The following is a 16,207-nucleotide window of genomic DNA, read 5'->3' as shown; positions in this document are numbered from 1 at the left end:
TAATTAAAGTTAAAAATGTTTTTTTATAAAAAGTTAAAGCGACTTCTATAATATCAAATGGAATGAGTAAATCCAATCATCCCCGGAATTCCGAATGTCCACGAGCCCACACTCCGTCGGTTGAATATATACGTAGCTGGATACGAGGTACAAAGCGAGTACGCCTAGTACACGAGAGATCAAAGAGCTGCCTTTTGACTCTGTGCATACGCTGCATGCAGACGAGACAATTAATGAATTAAACACGGCAGGTGCATTGCGTGCTCCGTACTATAGCTAGGCAGATGCTGCCTATAAATTGTTCATGCAGGTGATTTGTTTGGAAAGCACACAAGCTAGCTGATCAGCGCTGGTGCGTAGTAGCTAACGATGGTGGCCTCCATGGCGTCCGCCGCGTTCGTCCTCGTTGCCATCGTCCTCCCGATCTCGCCGTTCGCCCATGCTCAGCGGCCAACACAGCCACCCATTGTGGCGCCAACAATGCCACCAACACCACCGCCAACACAACTACCGTCTCCCGGACCGATGGCGCCGATGCCGTCACCACCTCCCCCAACTCAACCACCATCCCCGGGACCGATGCCGCCGATGCCACCACCACCGGCGCCGATGCCGTCACCTCCACCAATGCAACCACCGTCCCCAGGACCCATGCTGCCGATGCCACCACCCCCGGCGCCGATGCCGTCGCCACCGCCGCCAACACAACCGCCGTCCCCAGGACCCATGCCGCCGATGCCACCACCTCCGGCGCCGATGCCGTCACCTCCACCAATGCAACCACCGTCCCCAGGACCCATGCCACCGATGCCGTCGCCACCGCCGCCAACACAACCGCCGTCCCCAGGACCCATGCCGCCGATGCCACCACCTCCGGCGCCGATGCCGTCACCTCCACCAATGCAACCACCGTCCCCAGGACCCATGCCACCGATGCCGTCGCCACCGCCGCCAACACAACCGCCGTCCCCAGGACCCATGCCGCCGATGCCACCACCTCCGGCACCGATGCCGTCACCGCCTCCGCCAACACAACCGCCGTCCCCAGGACCGATGCCGCCAACGCCACCACCTCCGGCGCCGACGCCGTCACCGCCTCCGCCAAACCAACCACCGCCACCCGGCCGTTGCCCACTCATCAAAATAGTTATCCTTAAAGAGTGCACAAAACTCTCGTTATTCGATCTGGTACTAAATCCAAGCAAGGCTAGGCAACAGTGTTGCCCACCGCTGGAGGATCTATCCAGCAGCGGCGCCACTGACTGCCTGTGCCGCGCTTTCAAAGGCCCTATCGGCGTCCTTCCTCCTCCGATCAGGGTGATTCTGGGCCTCTGCGGCAAGACCGTCGAACTCAACCTATTCTGTCACTGATCAGATGTGCCCGAATCCAGCTTAGTATAAGTATATAGATCCGCCGATCTTGTTTCGAAGCTACTAAAATCGAATGGCTTGGCCTGCATGCTTTACAAGGAGCTTCAGTTTTACTGCTACGAAGAAACACTGGTGGAGAAATGCTTTTTAGTCCCGGTTCGTAACCCCCCTATAGTCCCGGTTTTCCAACCGGGACTACGAATCCGGGACTAAAGATCGCTATCTTTAGTCCTGATTTAAATAACCGGGGCTAAAGATATTTTTTCTTTTTTTTTCTGCTTTTAATATTGAATATTGATTTCACACCATCCCCTCCCATATCCAAATCATCACATATTACAGAACATCTCCAAATCCTCAAACAAATCATCTCCAAATACATCACAAACTCTTAAAAAAATTACATCACAGGGTTCTAAAAAATTCATCACAGATTCACATCTCACACAAAAATACATCACAGATTCACATCTTAAAAAAAAAAGAAAAAAAATCCGGCCGGTGGCCACTGCGCCTCCCCTCCGCGCCGGTCGCCGCCCACCGCAGCCACTGCCTCCGCGCGGCCCCCGGCGCCGCCGCGCGGCCTCCCGCGCCGCCGCGCTGGCCGCCCACCGCCGCGCGGCCTCCCGCACCGGCCGCCTCCGCGCTGTCCCCCGCGTCGCCGCCTGCACTGTGGTGAAGGAAAAAAGGAAGGAGAGGAGGGGAGTTAGAGATAAGGAAAGAGATAAGAAGTTAGAGAGGAAAAAAAGAGATAGAGGGAGGAGTTTGTTGTGTGGACGGGAAAAGAGGATCGGTACTGTGGATTATATAGTGTGTTTTGATTTTTATTCCCGGTTAGTAATACCAACCGGGACTAAAAATAGGTTTTTAGTCCCGGTTGGTGTTACTAACCGGGACTAAAGATCATAGGGCCCTGACACGGAATCAACCGGGACTAAAAATGAACTTTAGTCCCGGTTGGAGTTACCAACCGGGACTAAAGATGATTTTTAGTCCCGGTTGGTAACAACAACCGGGACTAAAGATCTTCCTCTTATTAACCGGGACTAAAAATCATTTTTATTCCCGGTTTTTAATGGAACCGGGACTATTGTGGATTTGGGTCGACCGACCAAAGATGGTTTCTCTACTAGTGAAAGACAGATGTATTGTGCAAATAAAACGAAATAAATAAAGTTTATATAGATTATATATATGTGCATGCGTCGTTAATCTGCCTTGTTTTCTAACCGTACATTAGCATGCTTATTCTGCGACGAAATCAACAAAACTGCGCCGAATAGCATTTCTGCGTTTATCCCCGCTCTAATTTTGGATGTGGGCGTCTTCCAACTTGGGCCTCACCTCCTAGAGGCCCATCTCAAGGGATTTGGAGCAACTGCAACTTAAGCAGTAGCGGTATGTATCATCGGATACAAATCGGACGGCCTGAATATAGTAATACTACAGCACAAAATGCTGTTCACATCGGTTACTGTAGCTTTACATTTGGACCGTTGATCGTAAAAATAGACGGTCAAAATTGTGTGCAGTCGTTAACGTGCAGTCACTATTCCAATTCCATCTGAAGCAGACACAACTTGTGTCACACAAGCCATCTGAAACTCTGAACTCTGCTGGACTGCACTCTGTCTCCGACTGAACGAACTCACTATCCGTTAGAGTTGTATAACTAGTACTTCAGCTCGATGCTTAGATGAAATCATCTTTTTATGGCTAAAGTACGTATCGTTATCCGTTTCTGAAGCTAGCAGCAAAGGCAGGTGGGTGAGGGCCTATCTAGCAAAGGTGATTGCGTCCATGATATAGAGGTAGTAAAGCGGTGTATGAGTGTGAGATGGATCTAATCTAGAAAAATCAAAAGGGGATCTAATGCAGCAGCTTTGTTTCACGAAAGGAAGTTTGTGATTTCCTTCGGGCACAATCTGTCTTCTTTTGGTCTGTTTGGTGTTGGTTCCTTTGCGACGATCGGATTTAATATTATTTTTATGATTGTGAGCAAATGGATTTTTTTTTTACTGCACACGAATACAGAGTGTGCTGAAGGCTGCAGCTGCTCCAAACTTTCAAATTCATCTTATATTTCAGTTGTTTCAAAATCAGGTGGCCTAAGTTCTGCAAATGTGGACCATTTGAGTTGGTTTGGAGTGAGATCAGGAAAATGATTATGCCCACCACTCAGGAAACTATTCCACACTGTTATAGGTGTGTTAGGCTATCTTTAATTTAGTGGATAAAATTGATGATCCTGGATTCATATGCCAAAATAATACTAGTATAACAATACCGTCAAGGGGCAGTTAGATGAGCCTAAATAACAAACTTCCGCTGGTTAATTGATGATACATACTACATCACAGATGATCTCACACTGATAAAGTGAGCAAATATTGGACTAGACAGTATACACAAGACCTATGGTTGCCAACTGCCTGAAATTATATATTTGCACTTTGATCTGTAATTGGTCAAATTTTAATAACCACTACTAGTGCAGAGTATGTTGGTGTCCACACCTGTCAGAGAAATTACTTGCGCAGTTTTGTTCGTGAAGCCTAGGTCTCATTTAGTTGGGGAAAATTTTTGGATTTGATTGTCACATCGGATATACGGTCACACATTTAAAGTATTAAACGTAGTCTAATAACAAAACAGATTACAGATTCCGCCAAAAAACTACAAGACGAATTTATTAAGCCTAATTAATCTGTCATTAGCAAATGTTTATATAGCAATACATTGTCAAATCATGGCATAATTAGGCTCAAAAGATTCGTCTCGCAATTTACACGCCATTTGTGTAATTGGTTTTTTTCCTATATTTAATACTCTATACATGTGTTCAAACATTCGATGTGACAGTGTGAAAATTTTTATTTTATGGACTAAACAGGGCCTTATACGTACATGATGTGGCCAGTGGCCACTACCTATCTGCATGGTGGGGACCGGGAATGGAGGCAATTATGATAATAAAATAATAAAGACAATAAGTAGGGTTAGGTTGCCGTGACATAAGAACAAACCAACCAACTGAACACTGCTGAAACGTATCAGTGTCAATGCATCCATGACATTAGTGACCGATCACTAAACTGCCTATCCCCTCACCTACCAATTATGATTCCAAAGGCCCATCTATCAATAGAGAAAAATGAACGATGAGTGCCAAGGCAGAGGAACAACGGGAAAGAACAGATCTACATCAGCCGTCCTCAACTCATCAGCTAATGGCAAGATAAATTACGGTACATTAGAGTGTACTGTACAGAGTTCATGTAACTTCATGGCATCAATTGTTACAAGCGATACAGCCAGACACACAGGACATAACGTAGGACAAAACTGTACTAGGGAGAGAACATGGGCGCCATACTGCCGTATAAGTATAACCAGATAAGCTGACAGCTACGCTCCGGGCAACAGAGACATGCATCTGACATGACGCACGTATTTCAGCAATCCATGGGCATAATCACCCCCTTGCTCGCTAACAAAAGGAGTTGATGATGTTGGCGGTTGCAAGTTGCAAGATCCTTTCCACTCAAATAAACGAGTTGATCCGATCATTCGCAGATTCTCCCGTGCTTATCTGTAAAACGCGAATTGTTTATGCGATTTCGAGATTTATAAAGTTAACTAAAGCACATACATGTTGATTTCCCAAAGTATAGAAAAGGAGCTCCCCACTGCAACAAACACGCACCTAGATGCGACGCTGATCGATCGGATCCACATGTCCTAATTTTAGAGGCATCAAGCCAGCAAAGGTAATGTATTTGTCGGGAATACCACATACTACACCGAGCCAAAAAGGCAGGTAGCTAGGCAGGTAGGTATATAATCTCAGTATAAACCCAGATTTAGCCCCCCTCCTCGTCTCGTCGCCCGCCCATGCACGGCAATCATGGGATGCCATCCAAAAGCCCGAAACGTGCAGGCTCACGTGCGTGCGCCTCCCAACCGACAAAACAAACCCCTCCTCTCTCGTCCTCTCGTCCCGTCTCTACGCGAGCATTCGCTCATCAGCTCGAGAGCGAGCAGGCGGCGCGCATGTGTGCCGCGCCGGATTCGACCGGCGCGCATGTGCGGCCGCGCCGCGCAGGGGGAGCCGCCCGGGCCACGCACGGCTTGGAGGCACGCGTGAGTTCGTGACGTTTCTCGCGCACGGCGCGAGAGCGAGGTTTTTGCTCAGATCCGGCCAGATTCGCGGTGCGTGTCCTTCTAGCTTTGTCACTCATGACCTACCACCGGCTACCGCTCCCATCCCACGGCTACCATCCATCACCATGATCCAATTCCAACCCATGCTGCTGCCGATCGATCCGCACAAGAATAGCAGTGCTGTGTGCGGGAGGCTGAGGCGAGCCGTGTGTTCAAAGCTGTCTCTGGTTTGCTCTGCTCTCTACCGGCTTAACCACTTTGCCACTTTGGCCTTTCATCACGCGGGGTCAGGATGCAGTTGGTCATGAAGGGAAAAAGCTACTGACGAGATCAACGCCATGATTGTACGGCGGAGTGAAGCCTCCCTCATCACGGTGAACCTAATTAAAGATGATGATTCACCGGCAATCATTGCAACATAACCACACTGAAGGGGAAGAAAAACCTAAACCAGATGATGATTCAACGGTTGCATCAGGAGGAAAGGTTCGTGCGATGAAAGAATGTGTCGCATCGCATTCGAGTTAAAAAAAATTAGTGGGCGTTGAAACATTATTTTTCCCAACACGAGAGAAAGAGATAGAGAGAGAGGGAGACATGGCGCATTTATAATTGGTTAAAGATATGTTCCAGGTACATCCACTTATTATAACCCGGTGATACAAAAAGAAACAGGAAGGGGTCGGGTTGGTTGGAGCTCGAGCTGACGGCGGACGTGCTCGCCTCTTCTCCGGCTCTCTCTCTTCTCCTCCTCCTCATCTCGGCAAAACGACCACCGCATTGCCGGTATATTTAGTTAAGCCGCGATAGAGGAGGGAGGGATAGCGTAGAGGGAGAGGGAACAGGGGAGGGTGGCGAGCTCCTGACCATCTCTCTCCGCCCTCTCCGTTTCGCCGCTCCTCGCCGGATCCATCTCCAAAAGAGGTTTCTTTTGCAGATTCTTTTGCGTCCTCTCTTGGAAATTCGTTGCTGCTGATGGTGTGTTCTGATTCGTGTCGGTTCTGTTGGATCTGGATGTGCGCAGGACGTCGGAGAAGATGATGGGCGGATTCCTCTCCCGGGTCCTCCTGTAAGCATTTCCCTCCCCTTCCCCCTGAATCTTGAAATGTGCTCTTGCGAAGTTGATATTTTGGGTATGGAAGTTGTCAAAGGCATTGGGTCTCCGGTTTTGGTTTCGTTTTCTTGAGATGAGGATGCATGTGTGTCCATTCGGAGGGCAGAGTCTCCTTTACTTTTTTGTTTCTCTGTTCTTTCACCCCCCCCCCCCCCCCTAATAGTATATGCTATTTTGTTTGAAAACAACAAATCGCGAGATGCGTTTCTTCGTGTCGATTTGTTCACCTGATTCTTCGGCTTGAAATCGGGAGGTGAGAGCCCGCTACGCATTCGAAAAATATATGATGTTTATTGTTCACGAAGGATGGGACCAAATTTTCAATGCATTGCACAATGGTCAAAGGCTTTCGTTTATTCTTAACAGATTGATTCTTTTTTTCAAGATTCCTGTCGCATGATCTTGTCTATCGGAATCTAAGAATGGATAATGATTCTGACGTTCTGTACTATTAGCTGAAGCTCAGTTTTTAGGCTCCGATTTGAACAAATAAACCCGAAATTCAGAAGCTTTGTTCTTTTGGCATGCTTCATCTGCAGTTGTTCTATAATGTAAGCCTGATCATGTCTCGTAGATCAAGATGCGTATTGTGAGTTCTCCTCTTTAATGCAAGTGCGTTGAAAATTTAGCCTCTTCAATGATGCTCAGATGCTCAATTCAACGCACCCTCGAAATGGTCAACTGCTCTTCTATGGATTAGTTTGGAGCGCAACAAAAAAAAAACAAGAAGAAAAAAAAAGAGCAATCGTTTTCCTCTAAATCATTTTACTTGGAAAGAATGTACATACATTTTGTTTATGGTCTGGATAACAAATAGAGCATGGATATGTCATTTATGATCTGGCTTATGCCTATTGCATGTAGGTTGGCCTTTGGCTACGCCTATCCGGCATATGAGTGCTACAAGACTGTCGAACTGAATAAACCAGAGATTGAGCAGCTCATATTTTGGTGTCAGTATTGGTAAGATGATTCTTTCATCTTTGATCATGACATTATCCTTCATTAGTATTTGCGAGACATTTAGCTTTTATTTGCTGTGCCTGTGTCTAGGATTCTAGTAGCTCTGATGACGGTTATGGAGAGATTTGGAGATTTTACAATATCATGGTAAGACTGCCAACGTTTGCATTTTTCATCTCTTTTTAACAGTCTCTAACATTAGTTGCACCATGCATATGATCGTGTTGAAGGCTACCATTTTACTCGGAAGCAAAGCTGATGTTCTTTATATACTTGTGGTACCCTAAGACAAAGGTACTCGATTTGTCACCTATAGCTTCTATTTTTAGATGTTTTTTCTGTACATTGGATTGACATTTGCCTTCATTGTAGGGAACTACCTACATTTATGGGACTTTCTTTAGGCCATATATTTCACAGCATGAGAATGAAATTGACCGTAATTTGCTTGAGTTGAGAGCTCGAGCCACCGATGTAGTTGTCCTTTATTTTCAAAAGGCTGCTACTGTAGGACAGAATACATTCTTTGACGTTTTGAAGTATGTTGCTTCGCAATCACCATCTCAGAGGTCAAGGCAACAACCTTCTCAGGTACTAACCATCACATGGTATTATCATGCTTCTCTTCTTCAAAGCTGTTCACTGAACAAACTCATTTGCTTTTAACCACTGGAATTACCGAATTCACCATTTCTGTGCAGTCGCTAATGCTCAAGTTTTCCGGTGCTCTTCTAAAGCAATTCTATCCATGTTGTCTTGCTAGTTTGTTAGCTATATGTTTTTTTTTTATGCAAGACGCCTTTACTATTACTGCAGTACTGCCATCACACGTAGACTTGGTGTCTGCAGCTACTTTCTCTATAAACTATAGAAACAGGAATAATTTATAAGTCCATTTTACACAACCACCAAGGTCATAGGCCTTTGTACTGAGCATCGGCATGAGGTGTGAGCATATAAGCTTTCTAGAAAAGCCACCACTAATTTGCTGAGTCTGCAAGCTATATGTTGGTTTATAGTACCATGTTAAAGTTTCTTTATGACTGATTTTAGATATGCACATCCTAGATTTTTTTTTATTTTTATTTTTGCAATTACTAAGGGCCCGTTTGGTAGAGCTCCAACTCCTAAATTTAACTCTAGGAGTTGGGTCTGGAATAGAGTTGTGGAGCAGTCTAAACCCGGCTCCACCTCTCTAGTTCATTTTGTGAGAGCGTTGCACCCAGCTCTACTCCCATTTTAGGTGGAGTTGAAACTGTTTGGCTGAGCTTCAGCTCCAGGAGAGGTGGAGCTGGAGCTATGCCAAACATGCTCTTACACACATCCTAGTTAATGGTATGGTGACGTAAAAACTTCTTCCTGATTTCATCGAGCTATATATGTTCTAAAAAATATGCATGCATATCTGGGATTACAATATACACCTTCTTGGGAACATCCATATCTAATCCTTTGTAATGCAACAATGTCTCTTTCTACTGCTACATAAACACATGTCCAATTTGACCGGGAGTATTAATATGACAATCCATTTGGCATTGTGTTGGCTTTGGAAATGAGTCAATTACTACTTCCTCCTTTTCTTTTCATACTCTGTATATTGTAATTAGTTGAAAGTGTGATTGTTTAGTAACACCCCCTGAAAAGACAAAATCTTATTGGAATGAAATATGTGTTTAAGCATCAAAGTTTTACAGCCTAACAGGTCAGCAACTGCAAACTGGCGACTAGATTTTCGCAAGGTTTCTAAAGGGTTCGGTAGCATTATCTTTCAACACTAGTTGGGCTGTACAATGCTCATGAGCCAAGTGAGCAAAAGGCTTAGGGCATGATAGCTTTTTCCTTTTTTTTCTCTTTTTGGAGGGGATGAGGGGTTGTGGATGATGGGTAGCATTTGGCGTATGAATGTACTGAATAACTGTTATGCACCTAACATATTTACACCTTATCATGTGCTGAGCACTTATTGACCCATAACATAAACCTATCAAGTCTCAGGCTTGTGTCAACAAGTTTAAGTATTGCTCCCGGTAACTTGAGCTGTTGAGCCTTCCAACTACACAACCTAGAGTTGAGCTACCAACCATATCTCATCTGTAGGATAATCACAAATAACACTATCCCTTGACAGTTGCAACAACAATTGGTTCTAAAAAATAAACTACACTATTCATTATCACTTTGACTTATTGCTGTTATATTTCCAATTTTATAACTAGATAGAGTAGGAAAGTATATAGTGCAAACTGTCCAGTCTTAAGCTGTCGTCATCTTATCCAAAATTTAACGTTCCTCCCGGGCAACAAGGAGTATAGTTAAATTTCTCTAACTATCATCTGGTGCAGTTGCCTATATTTGCATTATAAATCAGAACAGTGGTGACATCGATCTTTCTTCATTTAGGAGTAATTATTCAGTTTTGGATACAATGATAGGTTTAAAAATTCATGTGACCAAAAAAACCTCCACTGTATGGGTGTTCATCGTGTACATTGAAAGTGAATGACTAGAAAGGAGATTCGATATAATATATTGCTTGGTGAATTGTTGTCGATACTTCATTAGGATGTATGTACCTGAAAAGCTTCTCAGTTGTCAATTTAAGAGAAGCCATGCAAATCAATACTCCCTTTCATCTCATGTCATAGAATTAACCATTTGAAGTAGAATAACTAATTATCCACGTGTTCCCTGCTCTTGCTTCTTTTTCTTTCTCTTTTTAGTTCCAGCTACTCATGTATTTAAAAATCTGAAATCTTGCTCCGATTCCCTGCAGGAGCCGCAACAACCAAAACAACAGCAGGCACCAGTACAGCAGCAGCCGACACAAAAACAAGCACCAACTGTTTTGCGCAGATCAGCATCTATTGCTGCTCGGCAAGCTGCAATGGCACAGCAGTCTCAGGATGCCAAGACGGTTCCATCTTCCCCCAAGATCAAGCGCCAAGCATCAACAAAAGCTGCACCTGTGGCATCAACAAAGTTGACCGGAGCTGCAGCTCCGTCAACACCAAAATCTGATGCCGACGCACCAAAGAAAAATGAGGCGGCGCCAGCTTCCTTGCAAGTGCCAACTCCAGCAACAAAGGCCGATGTACCAGCATCTGAACCTAGTGCTCCACTCCCTGAAGCCGAAGAAGCTGACAAGATGGCCATTGACGAGGCTGATTATGCCGTAGAGGGCACAGAAGAGGGTGATCCTGTTCCAGGTGAGACAGTAGAGGAGAGACCAATGGAGGAGACGATCCGTGTGACTCGCGCCAAGCTAAGGAGGCGTACTGCTTCTGAGGATCCTGCAGGAAATTAACAGCAATCCATTCTTTTTGTTTCATGTTGTGCTGTTCATTTTCTTTTTAAGTTTTAGATTGTCATGTTGTTTGGTGCATGTGGGAAATGTGTTGGTCTAATTGATCTTCTGTTGCCCAAGAGTTTGTCATCTCGTTTTCTGTGTTGCTAGCATGTTTGTGTGCTTGGAAGTTGTAAATAGCACCGTGCATGTATGTATATATCAATTGGTGGCATGGCGAGGAATGCCTGTATCTTGAAACATTAGACATTTCAATCAGGTCATTACATGAGCACTCTCTCTGTTGTCTGTTATACCCTGTGCCTATGTGTATGTGCACCCAGTTCTCTTTCCAGAAAGCCAGATACACTGAAGAATTGCAGCAAGTTGATTTTCTGAAGGTACGAGACTTCTTGTTGCAAATGGTCAGTCCGTCAGTGTGAGAATTGTTCTCAACTCTCTGATGAATTCAAGCTGAAGTCACAAGGTTAAAGTATACGAGTGGCTGAACCTGACAGATCGGTGGCCGCTGAAATGCTCTTTCTGTCTGAGGCTCTCAGCAAGTGTGGTCGCCTGGCCGGCCTTCTGCTACCAATAACAATAGAAAAGCAACAAAAGATTAGTGCGGCAACAGCAACAACAACATCTACACTTGGGATGCTTCTGGAGCAGGCGAGCTGAGCTTGAGTCAGAGACAAAAAAACTACACTATCTCGCATCAGTTAGGTCGAACACAGGCCCTTCGCGAAAAGAAAATTTCTAGATGTTAGATCAGATGTTTAACCGGATGTCGAAAGGAGTTTTCGGACATGAATAAAAAAACTAATTTCATAACTTACCTGAAAACTGCGAGACGAATCTTTTGAGCCTAATTAAGCCATCATTAGTACATGTGGGTTAATGTAGTATTTATGGCTAATCATGAACTAATTAGGCTCAAAAAATTCGTCTCGCGATTTCCATGCAAACTGTGCGATTAATTTTTATTTTTATCTATATTTAATGATCCATGCATGTGTCAAAGATTATATTTTTGAACTAAACCAGGCCATATTGTACCCATGGGCCATTGGGATCCTCCACCTGTACACCTCACGGCGCTGACACGCGTTCAAAGGTAATACGTCACATGTGGAAACAATAGAGTATTTTGTATGAATCCATCAGGGCTTGATGGAGTGGTTGATGCTACTTATCAGACATACTTTCAGGAAAAGCATAGAGCCAAACCAAGTACTTGTTCACACTAATCCAAAAACTGCTATTAAAGAGGAACGTCAGGCCTACAAGATTAGAGGACTTCATCAGAACAAACATGAGCAACCAAGATCCCCTTTAGACTTTAGTAGTACTAGAAGCTAAATGATTTAGAGCAGGTGTTAATTGCCAAAGCAGAGGAAAGGCTATGAGAAGCTTGCGGTCCATCATCTTGTCAACCCCTACATTATCTCATCCAAGAAAACTTTTTCGTAGTAGTAGTACCAATCTTTGCAGCTGTTGACACAACTGGTCGTCCCTTTTTTCGCCATCATCTCGACGTGACACGCACCGACCATGATGCCTTCTCCCACCGGAGAAGCAACCCAACCCAACGCCACAACAATTACTACCCCTTTGAATCGAAGGAGTGAGAAAACGTAGGAATAGAAAAAGAATATCTATCTATTATATATTAAAAGTCCATTAAACTTCTTAGAAATACTCCCAAAGCGCCACGTGGTATTCTACAAATGCTCCTACGCCGCCACGTGGCGCTCTAATAAATAGAGAAAATCATATAAATTCTAAGAAAAAACAAAACATCCAACCATTAATTTTCATTTAAATTGGTGGACCCGTTATTATCAACCATTAGATTAGATCTATTGAGTAATTAACCCCTCACTCCTAAAACTGACTAATATCTCTCTCTGAGTATGCACGCACATAAAAAACAATCATATGGCATGTACGTACGTATAAGCCCACCTATAACAGATTTTTACCTTTCTTTTTCTCAAGTACTTTTATTCACTATATAAAACACAATCGTGGATTAGTTTCCTTTTGAAGCATGGCATACTCATATGTTAACTCACCTCACGCATATCTATTTTAACTCACCTCTTTAAACGTATTCCTATAAGAGAAAAAAATAATACATAAACCCTGTGCCCAAAATAACCTAATCCTAAGATTTATCCTTAAGATTGGATTTTATTTTACTAAGGGAGTATGTACTTACCACATATTACTATTCACTAGAAAAAAAAACATAAGTACGATAAAAATCCTACCAATCCTTCACTCCTAATTCTCAAATTAATAATTAAAATATTTTTATGTTTGTATGTAATACATACAGTTAGACCAGCCCCTCCTCCGTAGCTCCTTTCGCTCATGTTTATATGATAGTTAACCAGGATTTATGAATTAAAAAAATACTACATCCCATTTAACTATATTTGAATAAAATACTATCACATGGAACAATATTATAATCCTTTTATTATTTCTTTCGCATCCAAATAATATTTTTAACTGGCAGCGGTACTATATTCATTTACTGACTTTGATCGCTAATCTTTTTAAAGAAATATATAAATATGTGAACTAAATTTTTATTAAAAAAGTTCACATGGAACATATTCTATCCCTTTTCATGTCATTCTCATTTAAATAGTCTTAACAATTAGCATAAATAAATTTAACAACACAGATTATTCTATCATATATTATCCCATGAACATGTATAGGTGAGGAAGATCTATAATAATACAAGGAAAATAATATCAAGGCCCATGTAAAATCATATATTTGCAAAGAATTATTACTTGCGCAAATATTTTTCCACGTGGTTCTCACCACTAAAGCTATTAGATTTTCTGAATTAGTGTCGAATGATCAACTCTACTAAGTTTTAAAAGAGAAAATTATATTTGTACCACTAAAATTTAGTAGTACTGATTAATACCATAAAAACACCGTGCCTACTCTATACCACAAATCGATTCAAAACTTAAAAGAACTATTTTCATTACCTCTATTTTCTCTATGTTATTCCCTAAAGGGCGCAAAGTATGGAGGACAGGGCATGCTACGATATTGTAAATACTATGACAATATTGCTAAGGTGATGGTCCAGTGAGAGGTCACTGTTGTTAATAGATCTCAGTTGGCTTAGTTACTGATGCAATCCTTTATGATTGTAATGACAATGAATGTTGAAATTGTGCCCCACACTGGTCTTAAGGGGTATGGCAACGTCGATGCGAAACCCATGGTTTAAGGCATAAGAGAAGAAAACCATGACGGGCTATGCTATGCTTGATACGTTAGAGGAACATTTATATATAATTTTAGTGATTTTATCATATTAATTGATAAAAGCGATATTTTTCAATATTCATACATAGTTTAGTAGATGACATTAGTGTCATGGAGCAGGACGGGCTCAGTAAGTATGTTGTTCGCATGTATGGAGGTTTTTTGGTGAACAGTATGTATTTTATGGCGTACATATATGGATATTAGGACAGAGAGGTTTCTATAAATACAAGAGATATTTTTAGGAGAGATTAGGAGAGAGGTTTCTATACATATAGGAGATTTTGTAGCATACGTGTACAGGAGATCAGGATTACATATCTACTCCCTCCATCCCAGAATATAAGCATTTTTAGAGTTGGACACGGTTATTAAGAAAGTTGATAGGATTAAATGGGGGGGAGGGTGTTGTGATTGGAGGAGAAGTGAAGGTAGGTAGGAAAATTGAATGGTGGAGGGTTGTGATTAGTTGAGAAGAGAATGTTGGTGGAGAAGTTGTTATATTTTGAGACAAATTTCATAGGCTATAAGTTGTTATATTTTGGGACGGGGGGAGTAATAAGTAAGACATGGACACTGTGAAGTGAAGATGGATTCTTTATTATATTATTGATATATTAGGTTTATTTTTAAGTATAAATACGGTTCCATCTATTACAAGAGCACATACCTTTAAGACAATGGTAATATGTAGTGGTGATAGATAAGTATATGTATAACCGGGATAAAGTAACTTTTGTTTGAATATCATTTGTCTATTTGACGGTATACATATTACTTTTATGATTATAATTAAAGTAATCTATGGTCTTTATAGCGAATATGGTGATATATGACTTCTTTAACATTCTTGCCGGCGCAGTTGCGCGGGCTTCCTTTCTAGTTATATACTAAAAGTCCATTAAACTTACTACAAACACTCTTAAGCCGCCACATGCCGCTCTAATAAAATAGAGAAAATCCTAGAAATTCTAAGAAAAAAGCAAAACATCTATCCCTTGATTTTCACTTAAATTGGTGGGTCAAATATTATACACCGTTAGATAAAATTGATCTTAAAACAAATTAAATACCATGGGTCCCAACTATCCTCTTCCCGCACATTGGCAGGTGTAGTATATACGTACGCCTCCTCCCCCCCTTTTCCTTTTTTTTTCTTTTTTTCTTCTTTTTTCCATTTATATATAATGGATATATTTTTAAATAATTAATCATAATTTTACAAATAAAGAATCTACCATCATATAACTTAAACCGGTGTACTTTTTACTTTGTACTATTATTTTCAAATAATGCACTATTTTAAAATAAATTTTACACAATTATATCAGGTACCTATGGAATAAACAATATCTATATTAACTAATTTATACGTGCACTAAAACTGATGGCCCCATTATATAAATCATCAGATCTACTTTTTATTACATTGGTCTATTATTCTCAAGTAATGCACTGTTTCAAAGTAAGGTCTACACCATTATATTGTGTGCCCATTAAAATAACAATTTAAAATCTATATTAACTAATTTACACTTACACTAAAACTGGTGGACATATTATTATAATCATCGGATCTAATGTTTGCTAATAAATAAAGCGTCTGAAATTCTCTTTTTGCCCGCTGCACAATGCATGTCTTCACCTTTCCCTTTCGCACGTGTAACAAAGCGTAGTGTCTGAGACATCTAAGGTGATCACAATCGATGTAGCGCTACCGTTTTGTCACATAGCAAATCATATATGGATATGATTAATTTTGTTAATAACATGAAAAGAAAATTAAAGGTATGATGCAGCGATTAATTATTTTCCCGATTCCATATTTTGGATTTTTGTTTGCACACTTTCTAAGATTCTAAATAGTGTCTTCTTTAAACAACATTTTAACTTTTTAGAAGTCAATTCATTCGTTTATACCCTCAAATAGCTATCACATAAATTATATAAATCATCAATTTCAGCTATCCTAAACCTTACTACATTTTTTTTCATGCAAGTCA

The 16,207-nt window shown here is 41.8% G+C and overlaps 2 protein-coding genes across 2 annotated transcripts; one reads left to right on the top strand and one right to left on the bottom strand.

Moving 5' to 3' along the window:
* Positions 1-557: 557 nt before the first annotated feature.
* LOC127765073 (glycine-rich cell wall structural protein-like) lies at positions 558-980 on the bottom strand. Its single transcript, XM_052289876.1, has one exon. It carries the CDS (start codon positions 978-980, stop codon positions 558-560), a length of 423 nt encoding a protein of 140 aa, XP_052145836.1.
* A 5,213-nt stretch (positions 981-6,193) lies between these two features.
* LOC127767867 (HVA22-like protein i) lies at positions 6,194-11,193 on the top strand. The gene is made up of 7 exons (XM_052293327.1): positions 6,194-6,459; positions 6,560-6,604; positions 7,514-7,612; positions 7,703-7,759; positions 7,843-7,906; positions 7,985-8,203; positions 10,389-11,193. Exons 2-7 carry the CDS (start codon positions 6,573-6,575, stop codon positions 10,917-10,919), a joined length of 1,002 nt encoding a protein of 333 aa, XP_052149287.1. The 5' UTR covers positions 6,194-6,459; positions 6,560-6,572; the 3' UTR covers positions 10,920-11,193.
* Positions 11,194-16,207: the final 5,014 nt, after the last annotated feature.

The sequence above is a fragment of the Oryza glaberrima genome, chromosome 3 (assembly GCF_000147395.1).
Source record: "Oryza glaberrima chromosome 3, OglaRS2, whole genome shotgun sequence".
NCBI classification, from domain to species: Eukaryota; Viridiplantae; Streptophyta; class Magnoliopsida; order Poales; family Poaceae; genus Oryza; species Oryza glaberrima.
Note: the sequence above shows the minus strand (reverse complement) of the source record. Positions and strands in the feature narration are given on the sequence as shown.

Coding starts and splice junctions, on each gene's coding strand:
- LOC127765073 (XM_052289876.1), bottom strand. CDS start 980: ATGGGTCCTGGGGACGGCGGTTGTGTTGGCGGCGGTGGCGACGGCATC.
- LOC127767867 (XM_052293327.1), top strand. CDS start 6,573: ATGATGGGCGGATTCCTCTCCCGGGTCCTCCT. Junction 7,760..7,842: donor GGAGATTTTACAATATCATG/GTAAGACTGCCA, acceptor ATCGTGTTGAAG/GCTACCATTTTACTCGGAAG. Junction 8,204..10,388: donor CAAGGCAACAACCTTCTCAG/GTACTAACCATC, acceptor GATTCCCTGCAG/GAGCCGCAACAACCAAAACA.